Source organism: Gobio gobio, assembly GCF_949357685.1.
Source record: "Gobio gobio genome assembly, chromosome: 10".
In the NCBI taxonomy this organism is placed as follows: Eukaryota; Metazoa; Chordata; class Actinopteri; order Cypriniformes; family Gobionidae; genus Gobio; species Gobio gobio.
Genome location: NC_137116.1, coordinates 53,419,932 through 53,447,572, shown reverse-complemented (window position 1 = coordinate 53,447,572; position 27,641 = coordinate 53,419,932). Strand labels below are relative to the sequence as shown.

The following is a 27,641-nucleotide window of genomic DNA, read 5'->3' as shown; positions in this document are numbered from 1 at the left end:
GTTGCATGAGTGATTGATCTGATACTGGTCTCTCAGTCAGAGCTCATATGGTTTGTTTTGTGTTTCAGGGCATAAAGTCAGTGAAGCGTTGCTGAAGCACAGTGGCTCCCCCTTCAGGCCGGTCGCAGCACTGCAGCATCAGCATATCCTCTTCATGGCCACAGGTCTGAAACTCTGCAGGACATATGACTGTTACCAAACGCTGAGACGGTAAGAACCCTGGCAACTGTTTACACGCTTGTCTGATTTGAGTCTTCTGCCGGAGTCATGTTTGGTTTTGTTTTCTTGTCTCTCTGTAGGTAAACTCACAATCAGGAGGCGGTGAGGTGATGCAAAAGACGTATGACATGGAGGTCAAAAGTCACCTGATAACAGGCCCTGGTGAGTGTCCCGTGTGCCTGTGTGTGTGTGTTTGCTGTCTTTCAAAGAATTTTACTTTGTTTGTCTGATGTTGTGTGTGTGTGTGTTTTGTCTGTTATTGTGGCGACCAAATGTCCTAACAAATGCCTTCTGAGGAGGACATCTCTATAAAGGGTCTAAATCTTATTAAATGCGAAATGCTTTGAAAACAGCAATTCATAGTTTTTCGGCCATTGAACTGCAGCACAAGCCTGTCAAACTTCCATCTTAAAACACAAATATGTGAATAAGATGCATGTTTTGGGCACTTTTGATCCATATACGGCTCCTGCTGCAGTTTTTCAGTCACTAAAAAAACACTTTATGTTGAAAACACTATAGGGTGAGTTGCACCAATAAGGATTAAATTAAGCAAAATGTAACGCTAATCTAGGATTTGTTGATCTGGGTTTTATTTAAATCGACTTAATTTTAAACACAGATGAATTACGCAGTAAAACCAGCAGACGGAGGGTGAACTGACCACAGGCTAAAGAATCAGTGCAACCCTCCCTTAATGTGCCGTAATGGACTAAAACAGTGATATTAAAACATCACATTCAGTTTACACCTGTATTATGATGCACACTATATACAGGCGAGCAGATGAGCCGGGGTTAGAATGGGTTTCAATGGGAAAAACACTCATGTTGCATTAATATTCTGTATTCATCTGCTGTCCTGTATACAGTATGCATCATCAATAAGGTGTATATTGAATTTGGTCTTTTAATATCAGTCTTACTGCATTAATACTGACGACAATCCTGAAATGGCTGGTGGGCAATGGAGGAAAGCCTTGTTTTGCCGTCCTATAAGCGCGTGACAACACGTGAAAAATATGAATTTGCTTCTCCATTTGGTGATGCAAGAAATTACATGCTTCACCTTTAAATCTTATTTTACAAGTAAAAAGGCCAAAAGATGTCCAAAATGGGAAGGTTAAGGGTGTAGTGATCATGACACAGGATACCTGTATCCCATAATCACACTTTCTGACCAGTGCTTTTCCATGTCTTTCCCAGCCATGATTACTGGATAAGTATTTAAACTATTTAGGATTAAAGTGCTACTTAAAACTATGTAGGTTTAAAAAAAAATAAATCGCAATGAAATCACAATTTTAAAATTTAGGAATTTATTTTAATTTATAAAAATAAAAATAAACTCCATGGACCCTGATCAGGGTCCGGAATGACATCATCAAGTATATACTTTAAATTTAAAATGTCTGGGGAGGAGCTCGTATCTGGTACCATTTGAAAGCTTAGAGTCTCGTCTTTCTGGAGATATGCATCACTTTGACGTTTGTTTTATACAAAGTAACTTATTTACACTAAATTACTCTGGGACCATTTCCGCCTGGATTTGGCCCCAAATTGAAAAGCTTCCCATACACACATACAGTGTCTCTAAATAAACAATTCTGGTGTAATTTTAAAATTTAAAATTTCAGGGAATAAAAAGACAAAGCAAAAATGGATAAATTCTACCGAATATTCTGTTTAATTTATAAATGTTTCTCTCCTTTCTTGCCATATACATAAGGTACTTTCCAGACTTGTATATGTTTGCTTTGTATCTTTCTAGTGAGTTTTTCTCACTATAGTCCCCTTTTGTAAGTTTGGAAACAATATTTTGTATTTATAATGGCACAATTTATCTAACAGTTTAAATGTTTTTTTTGTTTCCCTAAAAAATTGATGGAATTTAGGATGGGGTCCCTCATAAAAGATTCATTGTATTTGGGCTCCTTGGCATCATAAAGTTTGAAAATCCCTTTGCTAGAGCACACAGGGCCTGAGTTACACACTTTCAAAAAAAATAAAAAAAAGTGCCTTTTTGGGGGGAAGGGGGTGGGGGTTTATTACAGCTCAGACAACATATACTTACATATTTATCACTTTTAGCAGTGGTTTATGAAATTGACAAAATTACACCAAAATTGTGTATTTAGAGACAATGTATGTGGGTATGGGAAGCTTTTCAATTTGGGTAGGCCAAAAATTGTCCCAGAGCTTAAGAGGTTAAAATTAGAACCTTTACACCATTTTTTAAAAAAGGAATTAATAATTGTATTCAACAAGGACACATTAAATTGATCAAAAGTGACAGTAAAGACATTTACACTGTTATGTTAATGAAAGAATCCTGAAAAAAATAATTAATAATAAATAATAATCATAAATGTTTCTTCAGCAAATCATCATATCAGAATGATTTCTGAAGGATCATGTGACACTGAAGACTGGAGTAATGATGCTGAAAATACAGCTTTACATTACAGGAATATATTACATTTACAATATATTAGAAAAGAAAGCACTTATTTTAAATTGTAATAATATTTCTCAATATGACTGTTTTTTTACTGTATTTCTGATCACATAAATGCAGCTTTGGTGAGCATAAGAGAGTGACTTTTTTCTAAAGCATTAAAAAAAATCTGCAAATACTATATTAATATAGATTTCAAAATATATTCAAATTTTTCTTTTAAATTGTAATAATATTTCTCAATATGACTGTTTTTTTACTGTATTTCTGATCACATTAATGCAGCTTTGGTGAGCATAAGAGAGTGACTTATTTCTAAAGCATTAAAAAAAATCTGCAAATACTATATTAATATAGATTTCGAAATATATTCTAATTTTTCTTTTAAATTGTAATAATATTTCTCTATATTACTGTTTTTCAGTCACAATATTACTGTTTTTTTATCAAATAAATGCAGTCTGGGTGAGCAGAAGACTTCTTTCAAAAACATTAAACATCATACCCACCCCAAACTTTTTTAAAACACTGTAAAACAATTAAAATGAGTAAATGATGTAACATGCCGCGTGTGTGTGTGTGTGTTTGCAGAGCTGCAGGACAGTAAGCAGCATGCGGAGCGGATGGTGGAGCTGCAGGAGCGGCGGAGAAGTTTGCAGTCGCTGCTCAACACTCGATTAGCAGAACTCAAGCGTGTGTGTCTGCAGGAGGCGGTCAGTGGCTCGGCTTTTTAAATTACAATTTCATTCCTAAATTTAATTTAAATCGAGGGAACCAACAGGACGCAGAATTGATGCTCAAATTTGTATTGAATGAAGTAGATCCTAAAGAACAAGAACAAGAGGGCGTTGTGACACGATGAGCGTTGTGTTTCTCCCTGGTGTCTAATCTTTGCTCATACTTGGATCTCAACAAGCTTGGCATTTCAAATGCATGTATTACACTGTAAATGTAACTTCAGGAGTGTTTTTTTTTATTATGTGCTTCATGTCTCCCTCAAGTCATCCTAGGTGTGTATGACATTCTTCTTTCAGACGAACACAATCAGAGTTATATTAAAAATGTCCTGGCTCTTCCAAGCTTTATAATTGTGTCATAAAAGTGCATCTATCCATCATATAACTGCTCCACACGGCTCCAGGGGTTAATAAAGGCCTTCTGAAGCAAAGTGGTGCGTTTGTGTAAGAAAAACATCCATATTTAAAACTTTATAGACCAAAATAACTAGCTTCCGGCGGTCAGTCGACTAAAAGAGTGACCCGTGATGTGATGTACAGGAGCATCTCAAGCTGTGACGCTTGTCGTGGATAGAGCTGGGCAACAAACTCTTATATCGAAATCCTCCGCCATTTCTCTTTAAAAATTCTCGTTTTAGACTCTAATTCATGACGGGTGTTTTGTTTTGCTCTATCCTCTGCGCTTCTGTGTTCGTCAATACGCATTTGTCAAGGGTTCAAGGGTCAGGGGTTACACTGTTAGCGCAAGTTGACTCGCCGGAAGTTATTTATTTTAGTCTATAAAGTTTTAAATATGGATATTTTTCATACACAAACGCATCGATTCGCTTCAGAAGGCCTTTATTAACCCCCGGAGCCGTGTGGAGCAGTTATATGATGGATAGATGCACTTTTATGGACTTCAAAAACGACACAATCATTCGCTGCCATTATAAAGCTTGGAAGAGCCAGGACATTTTTAATATAACTCTGATTGTGTTCGTCTGAAAGAAGAATGTCATACACACCTCGGATGACTTGAGGGCGAGTAAATCATGGGCTAATTTTAATTTCTGGGTGAACTATCCCTTTAAAGGAGTTCTATCATGGAAAAGAGGATTTTTCTTTCTCTTTTGATATATCGACGTGCATATCGTGACATACTGTTTACATTCATAAAGCAAAAGAGGGGTCTCCCTCCAGAGACCATTTATGAAAACAAAGCTGATAACACGTGGCATTCAAAAATTGTTGTGGTTACAATGTCACATTCATGACCACATTAACAGCCGTCTCAAAAGGCGTTTCAGAGAATTTGGCGGTTACAATGACGAACTGCAGTCAGGTCGAGACTCTGATGAGCATGCAGATGAGCTTCCCTGAGACGGTTTCTGACAGTTTGTGTAGAAATTCTTTGGCTATGCAAACCGATAGTTGCAGCAGCTGTCCGGGTGACTGGTCTCAGACGATCTAGGAGGTGAAGATGCTGGATGTGGAGGTCCTGGGCTGGTGTGGTTACACATGGTCTGCGGTTGTGAGGCCGGTTGGATGTACTGCCAAATGAACTCTGAAACGCCTTTGGAGACGGCTTATGGTAGAGAAATTTACATTCAATTCACGGGCAACAGCTCTGGTGGACCAACATCCCACAGGCCACAATCAACAACCTCGTCACACCAGATACTGACTGGTTTTTGGACCCCCAACACAGTAAAACTGCACACTTTCGAGTGTCCTTTTATTGTGTCCAGCCTAACGCCCGTTTCACACATACTCCGTCTGCAGTGCGTATGCGGTGCGTGTTGCGTTGCGTATGCGGTGCAGGAGCAGCACGCGCTGTTGTGCTTTCATATATGCTGCGTTTGCAGCGCGCAACTGATCCGCGGTTGTACCACAAACACAGCATTTATTCATTATTATTTTCATTTCAAATCCAAAAGTTGTTACTGAACATGGCTTGTCAGAATTGCAATTCTCTTTGTTTACACTTTCATAGATGTCACGTTTTAACGTAGTACATTTAAACAACGTTTTATTCAATTCATTACTTTATATTTATATAGCCTATATAACTTTATATAGCCTATAGCCTACTTTAGCTCACACAAGTGGCAAAACATTGAAATATAACTTATAGCCTATAAACATTTTAAATTAGAAACTTACAATAGAAACAGCCGACTCTCGTCTTCTCTTTCGTTTTTAAACCCTTTTAAAAGCAGGTCATAAAGACCTTTTTGTTTTTCCACCTCCAGGAACGTACGTGCTCTTCATTATTTCAATTTTTTTAACCTAAATGCCAGGTAAGGTGTCGTTTCCTTGCTTTACCCGAGAAAAAAAAGCCATGTGTTGACTTTGAAACAGAGTATATTTTAAATGACATACATCTGTGGTAAAATTACTAGATTTTCGTGTCAGTACATGTTTATTTTAAAGCGAACATTGTGCTGTCACTTTAATTACGCAGTGCAGCACAGCAAAAAATAGACTCGGTACGGAAACGATCGCCGGACTGCTGCAGACGCAACGCACCTGGAACGGACTGACGGACAGCATCCGCGCGCAGTGTGAAAGCTGTAATCCGTTAACATGGGTACGGAAAAAAATACGCACCGCACACGCACTGCAAACGGAGTATGTGTGAAACGGGCGTCAGACACACCTGTGCAATAATCACGCTTCCTAATCAGCATCTTGATATGCCACACCTGTGAGGTGGATGGATTACCTCGGCAAAGGAGAAGTGCTCACTAACACAGATTTAGACACATTTATGAACAATATTTGAGAGAAATAGGCCTTTTGTGTACATAGAAAAAGTCATAGATCTTTGAGTTCAGCTCATAAAAAAATGGGGGTAAAAACAAAAGTGTTGTGTTTATAATTTTGTTCAGTGTATGAACAACAGTAGCTATGTTTCCATCCAGCTATTTTTATGCGCATTTTGGGATATCGCATCAAAAAATGCTGAATGGAAATGCCAAGATGCGCATAAATTCTAAACATGCACTCGTTTGAGTCGGATACATTTTCCATCCGATACGAAAACCTGCGTATAAACTACGATTGAAACGCATTTACCGAATAAATTCCTTGATGCGCATAAAGAAAATCATGTGACTTTCACGATGTAACAGCATAACTGTACTAACCAGCGGAAAAATCTTGTTTGCACAGCATCTGAAATGCTGGTCTTTCAGAAGTCTGTTGTCAAAGATGCTCGGTATATTTCCCTCCTGTCTTACACGACTGCGTTCCCAAACAGCACATCTGCCTCTGAAAGCATGACAACAAGTTTATTGAGATGCGCAAGTTTCTCTGAGACGCAAATAATTTATTACATACGAAAAAGATTATATATGGTGGCTTCTCCTATATGTTTCTTAGTGATTTTTTAGCGGTAGTTTATGTGATGATTATGTTCTCTTTGACTCACTGGATGGAAACGGTGCTTTATTCGCAAATGTTTTATGCGATATTGCATTTTTGCGCAAAAATTATATTCGCAACTTTGGATGGAAACATAGCTAGTGTGTGCACACCAGTGTCTTTCAGTATTCAGCATCTAACCAGATCTATCATTATTCAATCATAATAGAGCTCATGTACATAAAAAACATATAGCTGCAAACAGCCTGTTTAATTCTAATTCTAGATGAAAAATGGACATTGCAAAATATTTTATTAAATTATTGACTGTTGTTTTGTTCAAAAACGGGCCCCACTTTATATTAGGGGGCCTTAACTACAATGTACTTACATCAAAAAATAAGTACAATGTACTCACTGTGTTCAAATTGTATTGCAAAACACCTTTGCTGATATTGCGGTGGGATACGGGTAGGGTAAGGGACAGGTGTGGTGGTGTGGGTAAGTTTAAGGGTAGAGTTAGGGACAGGTGTGGTGGTGTGGGTTAGTTTAAGGGTAAAGTTAGGGACAGGTGTGGTGGTATGGGTAAGTTTAAGGGTAGGGTTAGGGACAGGTGTGGTGGTATGGGTAAGTTTAAGGGTAGGGTTAGGGACAGGTGTGGTGGTGTGGGTAAGTTTAAGGGTAGAGTTAGGGACAGGTGTGGTGGTATGGGTAAGTTTAAGGGTAGGGTTAGGGACAGGTGTGGTGGTGTGGGTTAGTTTAAGGGTAGAGTTAGGGACAGGTGTGGTGGTATGGGTAAGTTTAAGGGTAGGGTTAGGGACAGGTGTGGTGGTGTGGGTAAGTTTAAGGGTAGGGTTAGGGACAGGTGTGGTGGTGTGGGTAAGTTTAAGGGTAGAGTTAGGGACAGGTGTGGTGGTATGGGTAAGTTTAAGGGTAGGGTTAGGGACAGGTGTGGTGGTGTGGGTAAGTTTAAGGGTAGAGTTAGGGACAGGTGTGGTGGTATGGGTAAGTTTAAGGGTAGAGTTAGGGACAGGTGTGGTGGTGTGGGTTAGTTTAAGGGTAAAGTTAGGGACAGGTGTGGTGGTATGGGTAAGTTTAAGGGTAGGGTTAGGGACAGGTGTGGTGGTGTGGGTTAGTTTAAGGGTAGAGTTAGGGACAGGTGTGGTGGTATGGGTAAGTTTAAGGGTAGGGTTAGGGACAGGTGTGGTGGTATGGGTAAGTTTAAGGGTAGGGTTAGGGACAGGTGTGGTGGTGTGGGTAAGTTTAAGGGTAGAGTTAGGGACAGGTGTGGTGGTATGGGTAAGTTTAAGGGTAGGGTTAGGGACAGGTGTGGTGGTGTGGGTTAGTTTAAGGGTAGAGTTAGGGACAGGTGTGGTGGTATGGGTAAGTTTAAGGGTAGGGTTAGGGACAGGTGTGGTGGTATGGGTAAGTTTAAGGGTAGGGTTAGGGACAGGTGTGGTGGTGTGGGTAAGTTTAAGGGTAGAGTTAGGGACAGGTGTGGTGGTATGGGTAAGTTTAAGGGTAGGGTTAGGGACAGGTGTGGTGGTGTGGGTAAGTTTAAGGGTAGAGTTAGGGACAGGTGTGGTGGTATGGGTAAGTTTAAGGGTAGGGTTAGGGACAGGTGTGGTGGTGTGGGTAAGTTTAAGGGTAGAGTTAGGGACAGGTGTGGTGGTGTGGGTTAGTTTAAGGGTAAAGTTAGGGACAGGTGTGGTGGTATGGGTAAGTTTAAGGGTAGGGTTAGGGACAGGTGTGGTGGTGTGGGTTAGTTTAAGGGTAGAGTTAGGGACAGGTGTGGTGGTATGGGTAAGTTTAAGGGTAGGGTTAGGGACAGGTGTGGTGGTATGGGTAAGTTTAAGGGTAGGGTTAGGGACAGGTGTGGTGGTGTGGGTAAGTTTAAGGGTAGAGTTAGGGACAGGTGTGGTGGTATGGGTAAGTTTAAGGGTAGGGTTAGGGACAGGTGTGGTGGTGTGGGTTAGTTTAAGGGTAGAGTTAGGGACAGGTGTGGTGGTATGGGTAAGTTTAAGGGTAGGGTTAGGGACAGGTGTGGTGGTATGGGTAAGTTTAAGGGTTGGGTTAGGGACAGGTGTGGTGGTGTGGGTAAGTTTAAGGGTAAAGTTAGGGACAGGTGTGGTGGTATGGGTAAGTTTAAGGGTAGGGTTAGGGACAGGTGTGGTGGTGTGGGTTAGTTTAAGGGTAGGGTTAGGGACAGGTGTGGTGGTGTGGGTAAGTTTAAGGGTAAAGTTAGGGACAGGTGTGGTGGTGTGGGTTAGTTTAAGGGTAAAGTTAGGGACAGGTGTGGTGGTGTGGGTTAGTTTAAGGGTAGGGTTAGGGACAGGTGTGGTGGTGTGGGTAAGTTTAAGGGTAGGGTTAGGGACAGGTGTGGTGGTGTGGGTTAGTTTAAGGGTAGGGTTAGGGACAGGTGTGGTGATATGGGTAAGTTTAAGGGTAGGGTTAGGGACAGGTGTGGTGGTGTGGGTTAGTTTAAGGGTAGGGTTAGGGACAGGTGTGGTGGTGTGGGTTAGTTTAAGGGTAGGGTTAGGGACAGGTGTGGTGGTGTGGGTTAGTTTAAGGGTAGGGTTAGGGACAGGTGTGGTGGTATGGGTAAGTTTAAGGGTAGGGTTAGGGACAGGTGTGGTGGTGTGGGTAAGTTTAAGGGTAAAGTTAGGGACAGGTGTGGTGATATGGGTAAGTTTAGGGGTAGGGTTAGGGACAGGTTTGGTGGTGTGGGTAAGTTTAAGGGTAAAGTTAGGGACAGGTGTGGTGATATGGGTAAGTTTAGGGGTAGGGTTAGGGACAGGTTTGGTGGTGTGGGTAAGTTTAAGGGTAAAGTTAGGGACAGGTGTGGTGATATGGGTAAGTTTAGGGGTAGGGTTAGGGACAGGTTTGGTGGTGTGGGTAAGTTTAAGGGTAAAGTTAGGGACAGGTGTGGTGGTGTGGGTAAGTTTAAGGGTAGGGTTAGGGACAGGTGTGGTGGTGTGGGTAAGTTTAAGGGTAAAGTTAGGGACAGGTGTGGTGGTGTGGGTAAGTTTAAGGGTAAAGTTAGGGACAGGTGTGGTGGTGTGGGTAAGTTTAAGGGTAGGGTTAGGTGTAAAGGAAGTGTCAACTGTGTAATTACAAATGTAACTACAGAAATTAATTACAGATGTAATTACATGCAGGTATTTTTTTAAATGTAAGTACAATGTAAAAACATGTATGTACACAATACGTGCATTGTATCAAATTATTAATTAAAATGTTAGTACATAGTAGTTAAGGCCACCTAATATAAAGTGGGTCCCAAAAACTTGACTAAATGAAAATAAATTCATATAAATATAATATTTTTCAAAAGTAAACATTCCTGCTTTAATGCATAAAAATGTGCTTGTTCATGTTTGCTCTTCATCATGTTTTCAGGAATTGACAGGTGAAGTTCCTCATGAATATCCTCTGGAAACCGGAGAGAAAGTCCCTCATGTGCGGCGCAGGGCTGGTCTGTCCCGCAGCGGTTCCAAACATAACACAAAAAATGAGGTGTGTGTGTTTGAGATGATACGGGTGGCCACTTATATGATATTGGATACATGATAGATAAACATCACAAGTTGCTCAATGTTTGTGCTGGCTTAGGAAGAGGACGCCTCTCAGCGCAAGACAAAGAAAACTCTGTTCAGCGGCGCCCTCCGCAGGCACGGCGATTCAGACCAGCATCCTCCACACAGCAAACGCACGGTGCATAGAGGATGCCACACAGGTGAACACACTCATATATATATATATTACACAGACCAGGCATAACATTATGACCTGGTGAAGTGAGTGACAAGCAGAGGTGGGCACAAATACATCAAAAACTATTTTGTTACAAACTACAAATACTGGCTCATGAAATGTAACAAAATAAAATACAAAATACTGATGTGAAAAATGTATTTAAAGGGTTAGTTCACCCAAAAATGAAAATTCTGACATTAATTACTTACCCTCATGTCGTTCGACACCCGTCAGACCTCCGTTCATCTTCGGAACAGAAATTAAGATATTTTAGTTGAAATCTGATGGCTCTGAAAGGCCTATAGATGGCTCTATAACGCTTCGAAGCTTCATGATGCTTTGTTTTGAAATCGTCATCACTATGTAAGTCGTTATTTAGGGTTTTTTTGCGCACAAAAACTATTGTCGCCGATTCATAAAGTTATTGTAGAACCACTGTAGTGAGATGGACTTTGTAACGACGTCTTTAGTGCCTTTTAAGGGTCTTGAGAGTGTAAAGTGCATTGAGCCAATGGAGGCCTTTCAGAGCCATCAGATTTACACTAAAATATCTTCATTTGTGTTCTGAAGATGAACGGAGGTCTGACGGGTGTCGAACGACATGAGGGGAAGTAATTAATGACAGAATTTTCGTTTTTGGGTGAACTAACCCTTTAAATAAAATACAAGTAATTAGTATTTTGAAAATACAAAAATACTCCCACAATAATCTTAAGCTTTATCCAAAGTGACTTACATTGCATTCAAGGTACACATTTTACATGAATGATAAAACATTGTAAAAAAACATTTTACAAGGTACACATTAATCATAATATGTGTGGGTTTTGTTTTAAACACGAGACTCTAACTGCCCTGACCGCGTATGCCTTTCCACAGTAGAATCGCGCTGCGTGCGCAGTTATTGAAAAACAATAGGATTGATGATTATTTTATACAAAATCCGACGGAATATCAATATTTCTCATATGTAATACGTTTAAAAACCATCCTGCAGATGGTTTCATAATAGATATGATGTCCTTTAATGAATGACAACACAGTGCATTGATCTCATAAGGCACAATTTTCTCTATAATGCCGTTCAGTGTGCAATATGTGTGTAGACTGTATATTTTTCACAAAACACTTTACCTTAATGCCGTTTTTAAGAGGAGCAGCTCAACTTCTTCTTCTTCCAGAGCTGTTAAGGGTGTCACGTGATTTTCGTGCATCTAACCTGGACATTGCCCTTGCCAACATCAGACCAAAAATATGGCAAAATCATATGCGTTATAGTCAAAAAATGCATTATGGTGATAAGCATATGGTGAGTATTTAAGTATTTGAAATACTCTAAATAAACTCCCTCAAAATATTTTGTTACAAACTACATTTTATTTTTTCCACACCTGCAAAATACAAATTACAAAAGACACTAAAGTAATTAAATACGTATTTAAAATACATTTAATTGAAATACTGCCCATGCCTGGTGACAAGGGCCAATTTGTGATGGCTAGATTACTGGGTCAGAGCATCTCCAAAACTGCAGCTCTTGTGGGGTGTTTCTGGTCTGCAGTGGTCAGTCTCTATCAAAACTAGTTTGAGGTGTTGAAGTGAGCACATGAAGTGAAGTGGCGCTTTTGTGTAAGGAAAATATCCATATTTAAAACTTTACAAAGTAAAATAACTAAGGTCAGCGGTAACCTGTGACGCATGCGTATTGATGAACGCAGAAACGCAAAGGATAGAGCAAAACAAAACGTCACTCTTTTAGCGCAAGTCGACTCGCTGACCACCGGAAGCTAGTTATTTTAGTCTATAAAGTTTTAAATATGGATATTTTTCTTACACAAACACGCCACTTCGCTTCAGAAGGCCTTTATTAACCCCTGGAGCCGTGTGGAGCAGTTATATGATGGATAGATGCACTTTTATGGACTTCAAAAACGACACAATCATTCACTGCCATTATAAAGCTTGGAAGAGCCAGGACATTTTTAATATAACTCTGATTGTGTTCGTCTGAAAGAAGAATGTCATACACACCTAGGATGACTCGAGGGCGAGGAAATCATGGGATAATATTCATTTTTGGGTGAACTATCCTATGATTACCTGATCAGAATCGGTGAAAGATAATGAGAAAGAGGACGAAGAGTGGTTTACAACGGATCAGACCGGCGGTCAGGCTCTGGACCGTGAGAACCGTTGATTATGTTTGCATGTTTGTGTATGTGGTGTACATTTTTAAAGGAAAGTTGTCTTGTGCGCAAACATGGAAAACAGTCCACCTTAAACGAGACACACAAGACGTGTTTGTTGTGCAGGAACAGGAAGTGTTGAGTAACCGGCCTGTTTCCGGCCATTATTACCAAAATGATGATGTAAGTTCAGTAAAAACTTAAACACACACACTTTTAGGTAGCTTTCTGAATGAAGTCACACTATATATAGTTTTAATATGAAACTTAACTATTGATACACTCTAAAAAATGCTGGGTTTAAAATAACCCAAGTTGGGTTGAAAATGGACTAACCCAGCAATTGGGTTGTTTTACCCCAGCATTTGGTTTGTTTTAACCCAGCGGTTGGGTTAAATGTTTGCTTAAAACAACCCTATTGCTGGGTTAGTCCATTTTCAACACAACTTGGGTTGTAAGCTTAACTAAACCTCCTCAAAATAATTTTGGCATTTTTAAGATAAAAAATATTATTTTTATTCTGTTTTTTGGTTTATTGCGACAATCGAGTCTCCGTCTTTTACATATAATTATCACATTAGAGTCAAACTTGCTTAAAAATGCTTAAAAAGTTAAAACCATGAATACATATTTCCCCAATTTTAGAAAATATTTAGAAAAACATTACTTTTATCTACATTTTTAGCCTTAAGGACATCCTGAAGGAAGTTTTAGTGGACTTCTGAGGACAGTTTTTGCACATTTTTTTTTTTTTTTTTTTTTTTTCATTTATTTATATAGCACACATAATACAACAGATGTTGCCCAAGGTGCTTCACAGACAATCGGTTAAAACACTTCAATAAAAACTTACATACATACAAACAGACAAACAAAACAAACAATACAAGCAGACCATTTAGACAGGAGACAACAATATACTGGATCACTTTCACACAGCGGGCCAGGACACTTCAAACTGACCCCCATGCTACAGCTAATAAGTGGGTTTTCACTAGTGACTTAAACACAGCCAACGACTTTGCTGATCTGACAGAGTGCGGGAGGTCATTCCACAATTTAGGACCAAATCGCGAAAATGCTCTGTCACCTTTACGTTTCAGATTTGTTCGTATAGTCACAAGCAGATTTTGATTTTCCGATCTCAATGACCTGGACGGGATGTAAATTGACAACAACTCAGCAAGGTATGGGGGGGCCAAATTATGCAGTGCTTTAAAAACCAGAACAATGATCTTGTAATGTACTCTATACTCGACTGGTAGCCAATTTAGGGATCTCAATAACGGTGTAACATGTTCCATTTTCTTGGCTGACTTAATTAATCTGGCTGCAGCATTTTGAATGTTTTGCAAGCGTGCCAGAGCTTTTTTGTCAATCCCAGCATACAGTGAATTACAATAATCCATTCTAGAAAAGACGACCGCGGAAATAGCTCTCTCAAAATTCGTTGAGGATAAAAAAGGTTTGGTTTTGGCCAAGAGCTTTAAATGAAAAAAACTAGATCTGACCACAGAATTTATTTGTTTATCCATTTTTAGATCAGAATCCAAGATAAAACCAAGGCTTTTAACTTTGTCAGAGATTGAAACTGACAGGGTGGTATCTTTTAGTCGCTCGGACACTAAGTGTGAGTTTGGGCCGAAAACTATAACCTCGGTTTTATCCGCATTTAGTTTTAAGAAATTAGCTGCCAGCCAGTCTTTCACCTCCTGAATACAAGCTATTAGGTTATCAAAAGTATTACAGGTTGACTGTTTTACCGAAAAATAAAGCTGTACGTCATCCGCGTAGCAGTGAAAAGACATGTTGTGCTTCCGAAAGATAGAACCAAGAGGTATCATATATAAAGAGAACAAAATAGGAGCCAAAATCGAACCCTGTGGAACCCCACACAATAACAGAGACCTCCCGGACATGCAATCTTTTACATAAAATGACCATTGAGCAATATTACAACCTCATCCAGCTGATCAGCAGCATAGAGTGTGTTAATGTGACTTCATGTAGCGTGTGTGTATCAGTTCAGTTGTGTAATCTGTGAATGTTTATATCCTCAGATAACACGGTGAAGTCAGAGAGCAGCTCCACGTCAGATTCCACCAATCAGGACACTGGTGAGTAATGGGATGGATCAGTGCTTTACATTAGCAGGATAATGAATGCGAGAGAGGGAGATAAGAAGCACTATTACAATGGCAGGATGAGTTTAGTGGATGGAGAATCCCTCAGGGGTCATTAGAGTCTTCACATCAATGAGTCAAAAAGCCTGTTATTAACACTCACTGAACTAATCCTCTCCCTGTGGCATTTTTGATTCTCACACATTCTCTCTCTCTCTCTCTCTTTCTCACACGCTCTCAGTTTTAAATTTCGATTCAATTATTTTTATACAATATTGCCAAAGCATCAGCACAAAATAACAGTGAGAGGAAAAAGTTGCCAATGATAGTAATAAAGACAAAACAAATGGGTTAATATAGTCATTGATTGTGCTAATTTTCTGAGGCTGTGTGACATCCATGTATTAATTTTGCTGTAAAATACATAACTACCCTCCTTTAGTAGCACTTGTGTATGACCAATAGCCCCAAAAACTGTTTAGACACTTAAGACACACTTATGTGTACTGAAATGTAATTTAATAAGATATTTGATACAAATATCAAACCAAGTGACATTTCATGTAAAGAAATATAGCGCAAATGAGTTGAGTTTTATCGTTTTCAAATCCATTCAGCCGATCTCCGGGTCTGGCGGTAGCACTTTTAGCATAGCTTAGCATAGATCATTGAATCTGATTAGACCGTTAGCATCTCGCTCAAAAAATGACCAAAGAGTTTTTTTTAGCATAGCTTAGCATAGATCATTGAATCTGATTAGACCGTTAGCATCTCGCTCAAATAATGACCAAAGAGTTTTTTTTAGCATAGCTTAGCATAGATCATTGAATCTGATTAGACCGTTAGCATCTCGCTCAAAAAATGACCAAAGAGTTTTTTTAGCATAGCTTAGCATAGATCATTGAATCTGATTAGACCGTTAGCATCTCGCTCAAATAATGACCAAAGAGTTTTTTTAGCATAGCTTAGCATAGATCATTGAATCTGATTAGACCGTTAGCATCTCGCTCAAAAAATGACCAAAGAGTTTTTTTAGCATAGCTTAGCATAGATCATTGAATCTGATTAGACCGTTAGCATCTCGCTCAAATAATGACCAAAGAGTTTTTTTAGCATAGTTTAGCATAGATCATTGAATCTGATTAGACCGTTAGCATCTCGCTCAAAAAATGACCAAAGAGTTTTTTTAGCATAGCTTAGCATAGATCATTGAATCTGATTAGACTGTTAGCATCTCGCTCAAAAAATGACCAAAGAGTTTTTTTAGCATAGCTTAGCATAGATCATTGAATCTGATTAGACCGTTAGCATCTCGCTCAAATAATGACCAAAGAGTTTTTTTAGCATAGCTTAGCATAGATCATTGAATCTGATTAGACCGTTAGCATCTCGCTCAAAAAATGACCAAAGAGTTTTTTTTAGCATAGCTTAGCATAGATCATTGAATCTGATTAGACCGTTAGCATCTCGCTCAAAAAATGACCAAAGAGTTTTTTTTAGCATAGCTTAGCATAGATCATTGAATCTGATTAGACCGTTAGCATCTCGCTCAAAAAATGACCAAAGAGTTTTTTTAGCATAGCTTAGCATAGATCATTGAATCTGATTAGACCGTTAGCATCTCGCTCAAATAATGACCAAAGAGTTTTTTTAGCATAGCTTAGCATAGATCATTGAATCTGATTAGACCGTTAGCATCTCGCTCAAAAAATGACCAAAGAGTTTTTTTTAGCATAGCTTAGCATAGATCATTGAATCTGATTAGACCGTTAGCATCTCGCTCAAAAAATGACCAAAGAGTTTTTTTTAGCATAGCTTAGCATAGATCATTGAATCTGATTAGACTGTTATCATCTAATTTTAGCATAGCTTAGCATAGATCATTGAATCTGATTAGACCGTTAGCATCTCGCTCAAATAATGACCAAAGAGTTTTTTTTAGCATAGCTTAGCATAGATCATTGAATCTGATTAGACCGTTAGCATCTCGCTCAAAAAATGACCAAAGAGTTTTTTTTAGCATAGCTTAGCATAGATCATTGAATCTGATTAGACTGTTATCATCTAATTTTAGCATAGCTTAGCATAGATCATTGAATCTGATTAGACCGTTAGCATCTCGCTCAAAAAATGACCAAAGAGGGATTTTAGCATAGCTTAGCATAGATCATTGAATCTGATTAGACTGTTAGCATCTCGCTCAAATAATGACCAAAGAGTTTTTTTAGCATAGCTTAGCATAGATCATTGAATCTGATTAGACCGTTAGCATCCCTCTCAAATAATGACCAAAGAGTTTTTTTAGCATAGCTTAGCATAGATCATTGAATCTGATTTGACCGTTAGCATCTCGCTCAAAAAATGACCAAAGAGTTTTTTTAGCATAGCTTAGCATAGATCATTGAATCTGATTAGACCGTTAGCATCTCGCTCAAATAATGACCAAAGAGTTTTTTTAGCATAGCTTAGCATAGATCATTGAATCTGATTAGACCGTTAGCATTTCGCTCAAAAAATGACCAAAGAGTTTTTTTAGCATAGCTTAGCATAGATCATTGAATCTGATTAGACCGTTAGCATTTCGCTCAAAAAATGACCAAAGAGTTTTGATATTTTTCCTATTTAAAACTTGACTCTTCTGTAGTTACATCGAGTACTAAGACCGACGGAAAATGAGAAGTTGAGAAGTTAAACTCAAATGTTTAACTCTAGGGGAGTTGGAAAATGAGTCTATTTTCAAAAATAGTGGCATATTCCTTTAATGCAACACATTTCTTTATTATACACTACCTTTCAAAGATTGGGGTCTGTTATTTTTTAAATAGAATTTAATAATTTTATTCAGCAAAGATGCATTAAATTAATGAATATTGACATTCAAATAAATGCTGTTCTTTTGAACTTTATATTCATTCAAAGAATTCTGAAAAAAAGTATCACAGTTTCCACAAAAACTGTTTTCAACATTGATAATAATAATAAATGTTTTTTGAGCATTAAATCATCATATTAGAATGATTTCTGAAGGATCATGTGACACTGAAGACTGGAGTAATGATGCTGAAAATACAGCTTTGATCACAGGAATAAATTACATTTTAAAATATATTCAAATAGAAAACATGTATTTTAAAATGAAATAATATTTCACAATATTACTATGTTTTTAATCAAATAAATGCAGCCTTGGTGAGCATAAGAGACTTTTTTTCAGAAATCTTACCAGCCCCAAACCTTTGAACGGTTTGGGGAATTTTCAGCATCATTACTCCAGTCTTCAGTGTCACATGATCCTTCAGAAATCATTCTAATATGATGATTTAATGCTCAAAAAACATTTATTATTATTATCAATGTTGAAAACAGTTTTTGTGGAAACTGTGATACTTTTTTCAGAATTCTTTGAATGAATATAAAGTTCAAAAGAACAGCATTTATTTGAATGTCAATATTCATTAATTTAATGCATCTTTGCTGAATAAAATTATTAAATTCTATTTAAAAAATAACAGACCCCAATCTTTGAAAGGTAGTGTATAATAAAGAAATTTGTTGCATTAAAGGAATATGCCACTATTTTTGAAAATAGACTCATTTTCCAACTGGCTTTCCTGTAGCTCAAACAGTAGAGCATGGCGCTAGCAACGCCAACGTCATGGGTTCGATTCCCAGGGAAAGCAAGAACTGACAAAATGTAAAATGTGTACCTTGAATGCAATGTAAGTCGCTTTGGATAAAAGCATCTGCCAAATGCATAAATGTAAATGTAAAATGTAAATGAACGGTAGTATGTTTTAAAAGTGTATAACTGTGAAGTAGAAAGTGGGTTTCTGTCTCAACCTCACAAGTCTCTCTCTCTCTCTCTCTCTCTCTCTCTCTCTCTCCATCAGAAGATGTCTCTGACGGCCTGTCACCCTCACGTCTCCGGCTGGTCTCGGGGAGCCCAGATAACAGGTTTTCTCGAAAACTCTCCCCTGTGGAGATCTATTACGAGATGAAAACTCGCCGCAACTCTGTGGCCAGCTCAGCCAGGTACGTGCTCAGCATGAGAAAGTAAGAACAGCTGTTTTTCCACTTTATTTAGATCCAAAGGTGAATCGGCATTGATTAGCTGACCTGGAACCAACTCATTTAGATGGGGAAAAACGTTTGTGTTTTGTAATTACTTCGCTGATTCTAGAACAAAGGCTCTTCGCTACTCATTGATATTTTTAAGTAATAATCTAAAAGACACTGTTAGCAACTGTAACTATATTCATCATCTGACTATCCAGGCTAATTAAATATTATTGTATAATAAAAATAATGGTTGCACTTCGTTTTACAGTACCTGTACTTACAGTGTATTTACCTAAGACAATACTGGGTAATATATGGTAACTACATGGGTTAAAGGCACAATATGTAAGATTTGTAAAGGGTTAAAAACCCTTGCGTCGTCTATCAATGGCATCTTACCCCGCATTACCCTCAATTTCTGGTTTTATTTTGCAGAAACCATGGAAACACAAAAGACACTTTAATATATTATGTTTTATTAGACAGGTGAGCAACTGCTTAGATACATTCATCGACAGAAAACTCGTACTTTTTATATAACTCAACACAGTTTTGTTTAAAGGGATAGTTCACTCAAAAATGAAAATTATCCCATGATTTCCTCTCCCTCAAGTCATCCTAGGTGTGTATGACATTATTCTAACGGATTATATAACGGATAATGAACGCGTCTCATGGATAGCAAACTCAAGCCCCTCTTCTCTTATATCCTCCACCATTTCTCTTTAACTCTCAAGCCAGCCTCGTATAACAGCCCTTAAATCCCGCCCTCGTGGACACATTTGGGCATGAAGGTCACAAATGTTTTTTTTTTATTATAAATGTTATATCACTATCTTTGATAAAATTAATTCAATCAATTCATGCCTTTTTTGTGATTTTTGGGGTATTGATGAATTTATTTATCTCTAAAAGTACCATATTTTTAATGTAAAATATGCTTATTTTTATGTTCTATTTAAAATTTCTTTAAAGGGTTAGTTCACCCAAAAATGAAAATTCTGTCATTAATTACTCACCCTCATGTCGTTGGACACCCGTCAGACCTCCGTTCATCTTCAGACACAAATGAAGATATTTTAGTTGAAATCTGATGGCTCTGAAAGGCCTCCATTGGCTCAATGCACTTTACACACTCAAGACCCTTAAAAGGCACTAAAGACGTCGTTACAAAGTCCATCTCACTACAGTGGTTCTACAATAACTTTATGAATCGGCGAGAATAGTTTTTGTGCGCAAAAAAACCCTAAATAACGACTTATATAGTGATGACGATTTCAAAACAAGGCATCATGAAGCTTTGAAGCGTTATGAATCAGTGAGTCGATTCAGCAGTTTGAATCGCCAAATTTCAGCAGTTTGACACGCGATCCGAATTATGATTCGACTCACTGATTCATAATGCTTCGAAGCTTCATGAGGCCGTGTTTTGAAATCGTCATCACTATGTAAGTCGTTATTTAGGGTTTTTTTGTGCACAAAAACGATTCTCGTCGCTTCATAAAGTTATTGTAGAACCACTGTAGTGAGATGAACTTTGTAACTGCGTCTTTAGTGCCTTTTAAGGGTCTTGAGAGTGTAAAGTGCATTGTGCCAATGGAGGCCTTTCAGAGCCATCAGATTTCAACTAAAATATCTTCATTTGTGTTCTGAAGATGAACGGAGGTCTGACGGGTGTCGAACAACATGAGGGTCAGTAATTAATGACAGAATTTTCATTTTTGGGTGAACTAACCCTTTAACTTCAGTAAAACAACTTAAATGTGGTGACTTTGGTGACATCTGGTGACCTACGATGGTATTAATTTCTTTTTAAAGCTAAAATATCAATAGCCAGTAGATGGCAATAGAACTCAATGGCTGCATATGGGCTGAACTCTGTAAAACAATGTTTTAACAATTGTGTAAAAAAAATTGCCCAGTTATTGGCTCATTTAATTCCGTTGTTTGTGTATGTGTGAGTGACTGTTTTTTATTTGACAAAAATAAAAAACTAAAACTTACTCTGTTATAGGCTCATATAATGGCTTTCAATGCAATGCTTTTGTGGATGTGTGTAGGCTCACTCCTTCATTTGTGTGTATGTATGATTTGCTTTATTGATTTTTATTGGACAAATTTTAAAAAAATATGCTCGGAATTACAGTTTTTTCCATTCATTCCTATGGGTGCCCATTTTTGTCCACGAAGGCGGGATTAAGGACTTCTTTTTTTTCAAGCACTTAACATTGTAGAATCGAGTCAATTTTTTTGTGTGTGTTCAGGTGGCAAACTTCGTAAAAGTAGCCTTGTAAAAGTCTTGTACCGCTCAGAATAAGGAAAGTATTTAAAAAAATAAAATGATTTTGCCCTCACTTGAAGAAGTCGAAGCGGCGACTGTGGCATAATAAAAGCTCTGCGAAATCAATCAAGCTACACCTTTGTTTTGAATAAGCGACATCTAGCGGCGAAAAATGAAGGTTAAGTTTAGATGTTGGTTCAGGGTCAGTTATCACCCAGTTACTGTAATAAGTACATAGTATGTACATGGGGAACAGGACTGTAAAATAAAGTGCTACCAAAATAATAAAGTTACAATATAGAATCAAAACATTACTTCATTATCAGTTTTATAAAATGGTCTTTGTCACTATATAACATCGATCAGGTTTGTTAACTGTGTGCTGCTAGATTTCTAACAAGATTTTTCTTCCCCCCAGCCCGAGTCACACTCTTCCAAGAAGCGTGTCGAATCTGGAAGGTAGAAGTGTACCAGCAACCCCACTCTTGTCCCGCAATGGAATAACAGGAATGCACATCAGGTTATAAATGCGCAAAACACACATGCCCAAACGTAGGTTAAAACACTGTGCAGATCAGCTTGCATGCTGACTATACAGCTAATTATAGTCAAAAAGCCCTGAATTGATAATGGCACAAACATTTTGATTAAATTACTTATTTGCAATAAGGTGTAATGAAGTAATGGATGTCTAAGGAGGTTGAGAGTAAAGCTCCATTATTTCCTACTCAATCCAATTACACATACAGAGCAGCTTGTTGTGCCTGATATCAGCATGTTTGGAGACTCATGTATTGTGTGTCTTGGGTAGCTTAAAGGGATAGTCCACCCAAACATGAAACTTCTGTCAATATTTACTCAACATTAATGTTGTTCCAAAACCTGTTTGCATTTCTTTCTTCAAATAATAAAAAAAAAAAAAGCAATTTTGAAGAATGTTGGTAAACAGTTTTGGTTCCCATTGACTTCCATTGTTTGTTTTTGTTCAAATGTAGACTACAGTTCAAAAGTTTGATGTCAGTAATATTTTTTAATGTTTGTGAAAGTCTCTAATGCTCATCAAGGCTGCATTATTATTATACTGTTATTTTATCAAAAATACAGTAAAAACTGTAATGTAACTGTACAATTTAAAATAACTGTTTTCTATTTGAATATATTTTAAAATGCCATTTATTCCTGTGATCAAAGCTGAATTTTCAGCATCATTACTCCAGTCTTATAATCTTATAACATTATAAATATTTTGTAACATTATAAATGTCTTCACTGTCCTTTTTGACCAATATAATGCATCCTTGCTGAGTAAAAGTATTAATTTCTTTCAAAAAACAAAATCTTACTTTTGAACTGTAGTGTATATATTAAAATAAATAAATACAATAATGAGCTTTTATGTTGTCAGTGTAGTAAAGTCAAAATAAGTGATTAAAATTAGAAATATATATTGTGTTTGTAGAGCACTTTTTACAAGAAATATTGTTTTATACCACAAAAAGTGCTCTACAAAAAAGGAAAGGAAAAATATTACATTATCTAAATTTGTTAAATGTGTTAAAAATAAATAGATTGCATTGACGACATGTTTAATGAACATCTTAAAGGGATAGTTCACCCAAAAATGAAAAGTATCCCATCATTTACGCTCAAGTCATCCTAGGTTTGTATGACATTCTTCTTTCAGACGAATACAATCAGTATTAAAGGATTAGCTCACTTTTCAATAAACTTTTGCTGATAATTTACTCACCCCCATGTCATCCAAGATGTCCATGTCTTTCTTTCTGCAGTCAAAAAGAAATGAAGGTTTTTCATGAAAATATTCCAGGATATTTCTCCATATAATGGACTTCAATGGGCTCCAAACGGTTCAAGGTCCAAATGACAGTTTCAGTGCAGCTTCAAAGGGCTTTAAACGATACCAGACGATGAATAAGGGTCTTATCTAGCCAAACCATCAGTTTCTGCGAGAAACCCAGCAGTATTTATGTTATTATTTTACCTCTTATCAGACGAACGTGATCATCTCTGAGCTCCGCCATAACTTCCGCTAAGTGAGGTCAAAATACGAGCCTGGTCATAGATGTATACGTAGATGCCTCATTAGTGCCTGCACGGATCAATAGAATGAGGAATCTAAGATCGACATATCCAAGACCAGGCTCGTATTTTGACCTCACTTAGCGGAAGTTATGGCGGAGCTCAGAGATGATCACGTTCGACTGTTAAGAGGTAAAATAATTTCTCGCAGAAACTGATGGTTTGGCTAGATAAGACCCTTATTCATCGTCTGGTATCGTTTAAAGCCCTTTGAAGCTGCACTGAAACTGTCATTTGGACCTTGAACTGTTTGGAGCCCATTGAGGTCCATTATATGGAGAAATATCCTGGAATGTTTTCATCAAAAACCTTAATTTCTTTTTGACTGCAGAAAGAAAGAAAGACATGGACATCTTGGATGACATGGGGGTGAGTAAATTATCAGCAAAAGTTTATTTAAAAGTGAACTAATCCTTTAATAATAGGCCTTATGAATATATCCATATTTATAACTTTATAAACCATAATCATGGGCTTCCGGTAATGGCCGTACTTGAGTTGAGTTCCGTCTGAGTTCACTGCCATTATAAAGCTTGGAAGAGCCAGGACATTTTTAATATATCTCTGATTGTGTTCGTCTGAAAGAAGAATGTCATACACACCTAGGATGACATGAGGGAGAGGAAATCATGGGATAATTTTCCATTTTTGGGTGAACTATCCCTTTAAGGTACATTATAAATGTGTTTACTGAGCAATTTAATGCATCCTTGCTGAATAAAAGTAGCCATTTTGTTAAAACAAAATCATACTGAATGTATTTGAATGTGTGCAGGTCAGAATCATCTAGCGGCTCTGCTGCTGTGAAGCAGTGGTCAGACAATCCCGAGGTTCCCCATCAGGTTCCTCTTCAGTCTCAGGACGGGTCCTATGAGCAAGGCCACAGACGAAGCAATAGCTCCGAGACGTTACTCGACCGGCACGCCACTGCGGTGGAGGAGGGAGGTCAAAGGTTACGGAACGGCCCGTACAAGAGCTCAGAAGCGCTCATGGACACAACTTTAAAACAGGCACAGCGGAGCAGCCCCGAACGGCAGGTGAATGGACACACCGAACTGGGCCGCATTCGCTCGGGTCGAGGAACGAACGGAGGTGGCGGTTACAACGAGATCCTCATGGATTATGTCTGGGGGAAACAACAGAAGATGCAAGCTCAGCATAGACAGGTCCAAAATAGTGCAAAAACCCGGCCGTGGCCTGAAGGTCCCAATGCTCCACCACCTCCCTACAGGAACGGCTTCCCCCAATCGCAGCAGCTCATCCTGGGCAACGGGCCTCCGGCCTACAGCCCGCTAATGCTGCGAGGGAAGCCCGGCGAGCCTCGGAGGGTCAAAGTGACGCGCACCAAATCCTGCGGCCCGTTCGTTCCCTTACAGCAACACCAGCAAGAGTCTATCCTGCTCTCAGCCTACACGGAAACCAACACCGGCGTTAATACACTGCATAACCAGCAGATAGACCAGCCCCACAGACCTCCAAACTACCCAAGTGAGCCATCCGCACCCACGACCCCTGATGACCCCACACGCAGCCTGCATAAGGCCTTGGCGCTGGAGGGCTTGAGAGACTGGTATCTGCGGAACGCACTGGGACAGACGGCCAACACTGGGAAGGGCAAAGAGGGGACGCAGACTCAGCGCAGGCGGACCACGTCCTCTCTGCACAACCCCCATCCACCCCTAAAACACCAGCCACAGTCCTTTCAAACGGACACATCCTACCCACAGATGCCCCAGTCGGCCACGTTTCATGGTCACCCTCTACACGGCAGGTATTGCAGAGCGTATTCAAATCTACATTCATATGTCACAGGAACCATCAGTTAAAGGGTTAGTTCACCCAAAAATGAAAATTCTGTCATTAATTCCTCGCCCTCATGTCGTTCGACACCCGTAAGACCTCCGTTCATCTTCAGACACAAATGAAGATATTTTTGTTGAAAGCTGATGCTGAGAAAGGCTTCAGATAGGCCTCCATTGGCATTCAGTGCATTTACACTCCCAAGACGCATAAAAGGCACTTAAAACGTCGTTACAAAGTCCATCTCACCACAGTGACTCTACAATAATTTAACGATGCGACGACAATAGTTTTTGTGCGCAAAAAAAATCAAAATAACACCTTTATCCAACTTGTTCTTGTCTTCCGTGTGTGCCTCCACGACGCATGCGCGAGAATATGACGCAGATCCGGCGTTCGGGAATCCATGAAATGCACACTTAAGCCCCATTTTGAGAACTACGCCGAGACCTAAAGCACGTTCAATGTAGAATTCAACAGCTTAGACACGCGCGTCTTCCTCTGCTTGTAAACAAATCTCTTCTGGGTCATGTGTCCGAGCGCCGGATCTGCGTCATATTCTCGCGCATGCGTCGTGGAGACACACACGGAAGACAAGAACAAGTTGGATAAAGGTGTTATTTTGATTTTTTTTTTGCGCACAAAAACTATTGTCGTCGCATCGTAAAATTATTGTAGAGTCACTGTGGTGAGATGGACTTTGTAACGACGTTTTTAGTGCCTTTTATGGGTCTTGTGAGTGTAAATGTACTGAATGCCAATGGAGGCCTATCTGAAGCCTTTCTCAGCATCAGCTTTACACTAAAATATCTTCATTTGTGTTCTGAAGATGAACGGAGGTCTGACGGGTGTCGAACGACATGAGGGTGAGGAATTAATGACAGAATTTTAATTTTTGGGTGAACTAACCCTTTAAGAAATACTTTTTTCAAAAAGGTAAATATATATTACAGCATCGGTCAATATTCTTTTATGCATTTACTAATGCATTTTCACAACGTTTTTGAGTGAATTTTCATTATAGTAGTGTATATTTTATGAATTAACATTTTAAATATTTAAAATGTATGTTTTATGTGCTTTTATGCTCACCAAGTCTGCATTTATTTGATAAAAAAATTCTATAAAAATAGTAATAATTAAAATAACTTTATATATTATTTTTAGGGCTGTCAAAAGATTAATCGTGATTAATCGCATCCAAAATAAAAGTTTGTTTTTACATAATATATGTGTGTGTACTCTGTTAATTATTATTTATATATAAATACACACACAAGCATGTATATATTTAAGAAAAAAATATTATTTTTATATATAAAACATTTATATTTATATATATTATAGATTATATAAATGTATATACAGTATATACATGCAATTATTTCTTAAATATATACATGAATGTGAGTATATATATATCTAATAATTAACAGAGTACACACACATATATTATGTAAACACAAACTTTTATTTTGGATGCGATTTATCGCGATTAATCTTTTGACAGCCCTAATTATATTATATCTGAATATTTCAGCATCATCAAATGCATTTTCACATATCAGGCTGTACAAATAAACAGTTCGTTCAGTTGAATGTTGTATAGCATTTATTCATTATAGTATTTTTTAATGAACAATAGTAGAATTTTTCATGTTTATTATATGCTACCATTTAACATTTTTAATGTTTTTGAAAGAAGTATCTTCTGCTCACCAAGGCTGCATTTATTTGATTAAAAATTCAATAAAAACGGTAATATTGTGAAATATTATTACAAATTAAAATAACTGTTTTCTATTGTAATATATAGTAAAATGTAATTTATTCCTGTGATCAAAGCTGAATTTTCAGCATCATTACTCCAGTCTTCAGTGTCACATGATTCTTTTCTGCATATGCATTTTCACATTTCAAACTGTACAAATTAGTTTTTTTTTTTAATGAACAGAAGTATATATTTTTAAATTAACATATGCTTTTATATTTATTATATATGCTATCATTCAAAAATGGTATCAGGCTAACAGTAAAATATGAAATATTATAGCAATTTAACATTTTCTATTTGAATATATTTTTTAAATGTAATTTAATCCTGTGCAAGAAAGTTCAAAAGAACAGCATTTTTAAATAGATTTTTTTGTACTTTTGATCAATTTAATGCATCCTTTCTGAATAAATAAAAAAATTTTTTTTTTAAATGTAACGATCCCAAACTGTTGAATGGAAGTGTATATATTTGAATATTATATTTTAGATTTTATATACATTTTAATTGCTTTTCTTAGATGTTTATCATACCTCATTGATTTTGTCGTCTCTTCTTCCCTATAGGTCGATGGAGCTTTCATTGTACCAAGATACCTTTTCATCTAAAGCGCAGGAGATGACACTCACAGAGACCAGTAATGACAGACCCACGCCAGGCACGCTGGTCTGACACACACCCACACACACACACACACACACACACTCATGCAAACACAAAGAGACTCCAGCAAACACCAGCTTACCTGTGTATGGAAGGGCAGACTGAGAGAATGCCATAGTGGACTTTTAAAGAAGGACT

The 27,641-nt window shown here is 38.0% G+C and overlaps 1 protein-coding gene across 1 annotated transcript; it reads left to right on the top strand.

The window, feature by feature from the left end:
• Positions 1 to 332: 332 nt before the first annotated feature.
• On the top strand, positions 333 to 27,641 carry ccdc120a (coiled-coil domain containing 120a). The gene is made up of 9 exons (XM_079826226.1): positions 333 to 381; positions 3,268 to 3,389; positions 10,161 to 10,277; positions 10,374 to 10,497; positions 14,764 to 14,820; positions 18,717 to 18,858; positions 21,585 to 21,686; positions 24,042 to 25,037; positions 27,407 to 27,641. Exons 1-9 carry the CDS (start codon positions 348 to 350, stop codon positions 27,510 to 27,512), a joined length of 1,800 nt encoding a protein of 599 aa, XP_079682352.1. The 5' UTR covers positions 333 to 347; the 3' UTR covers positions 27,513 to 27,641.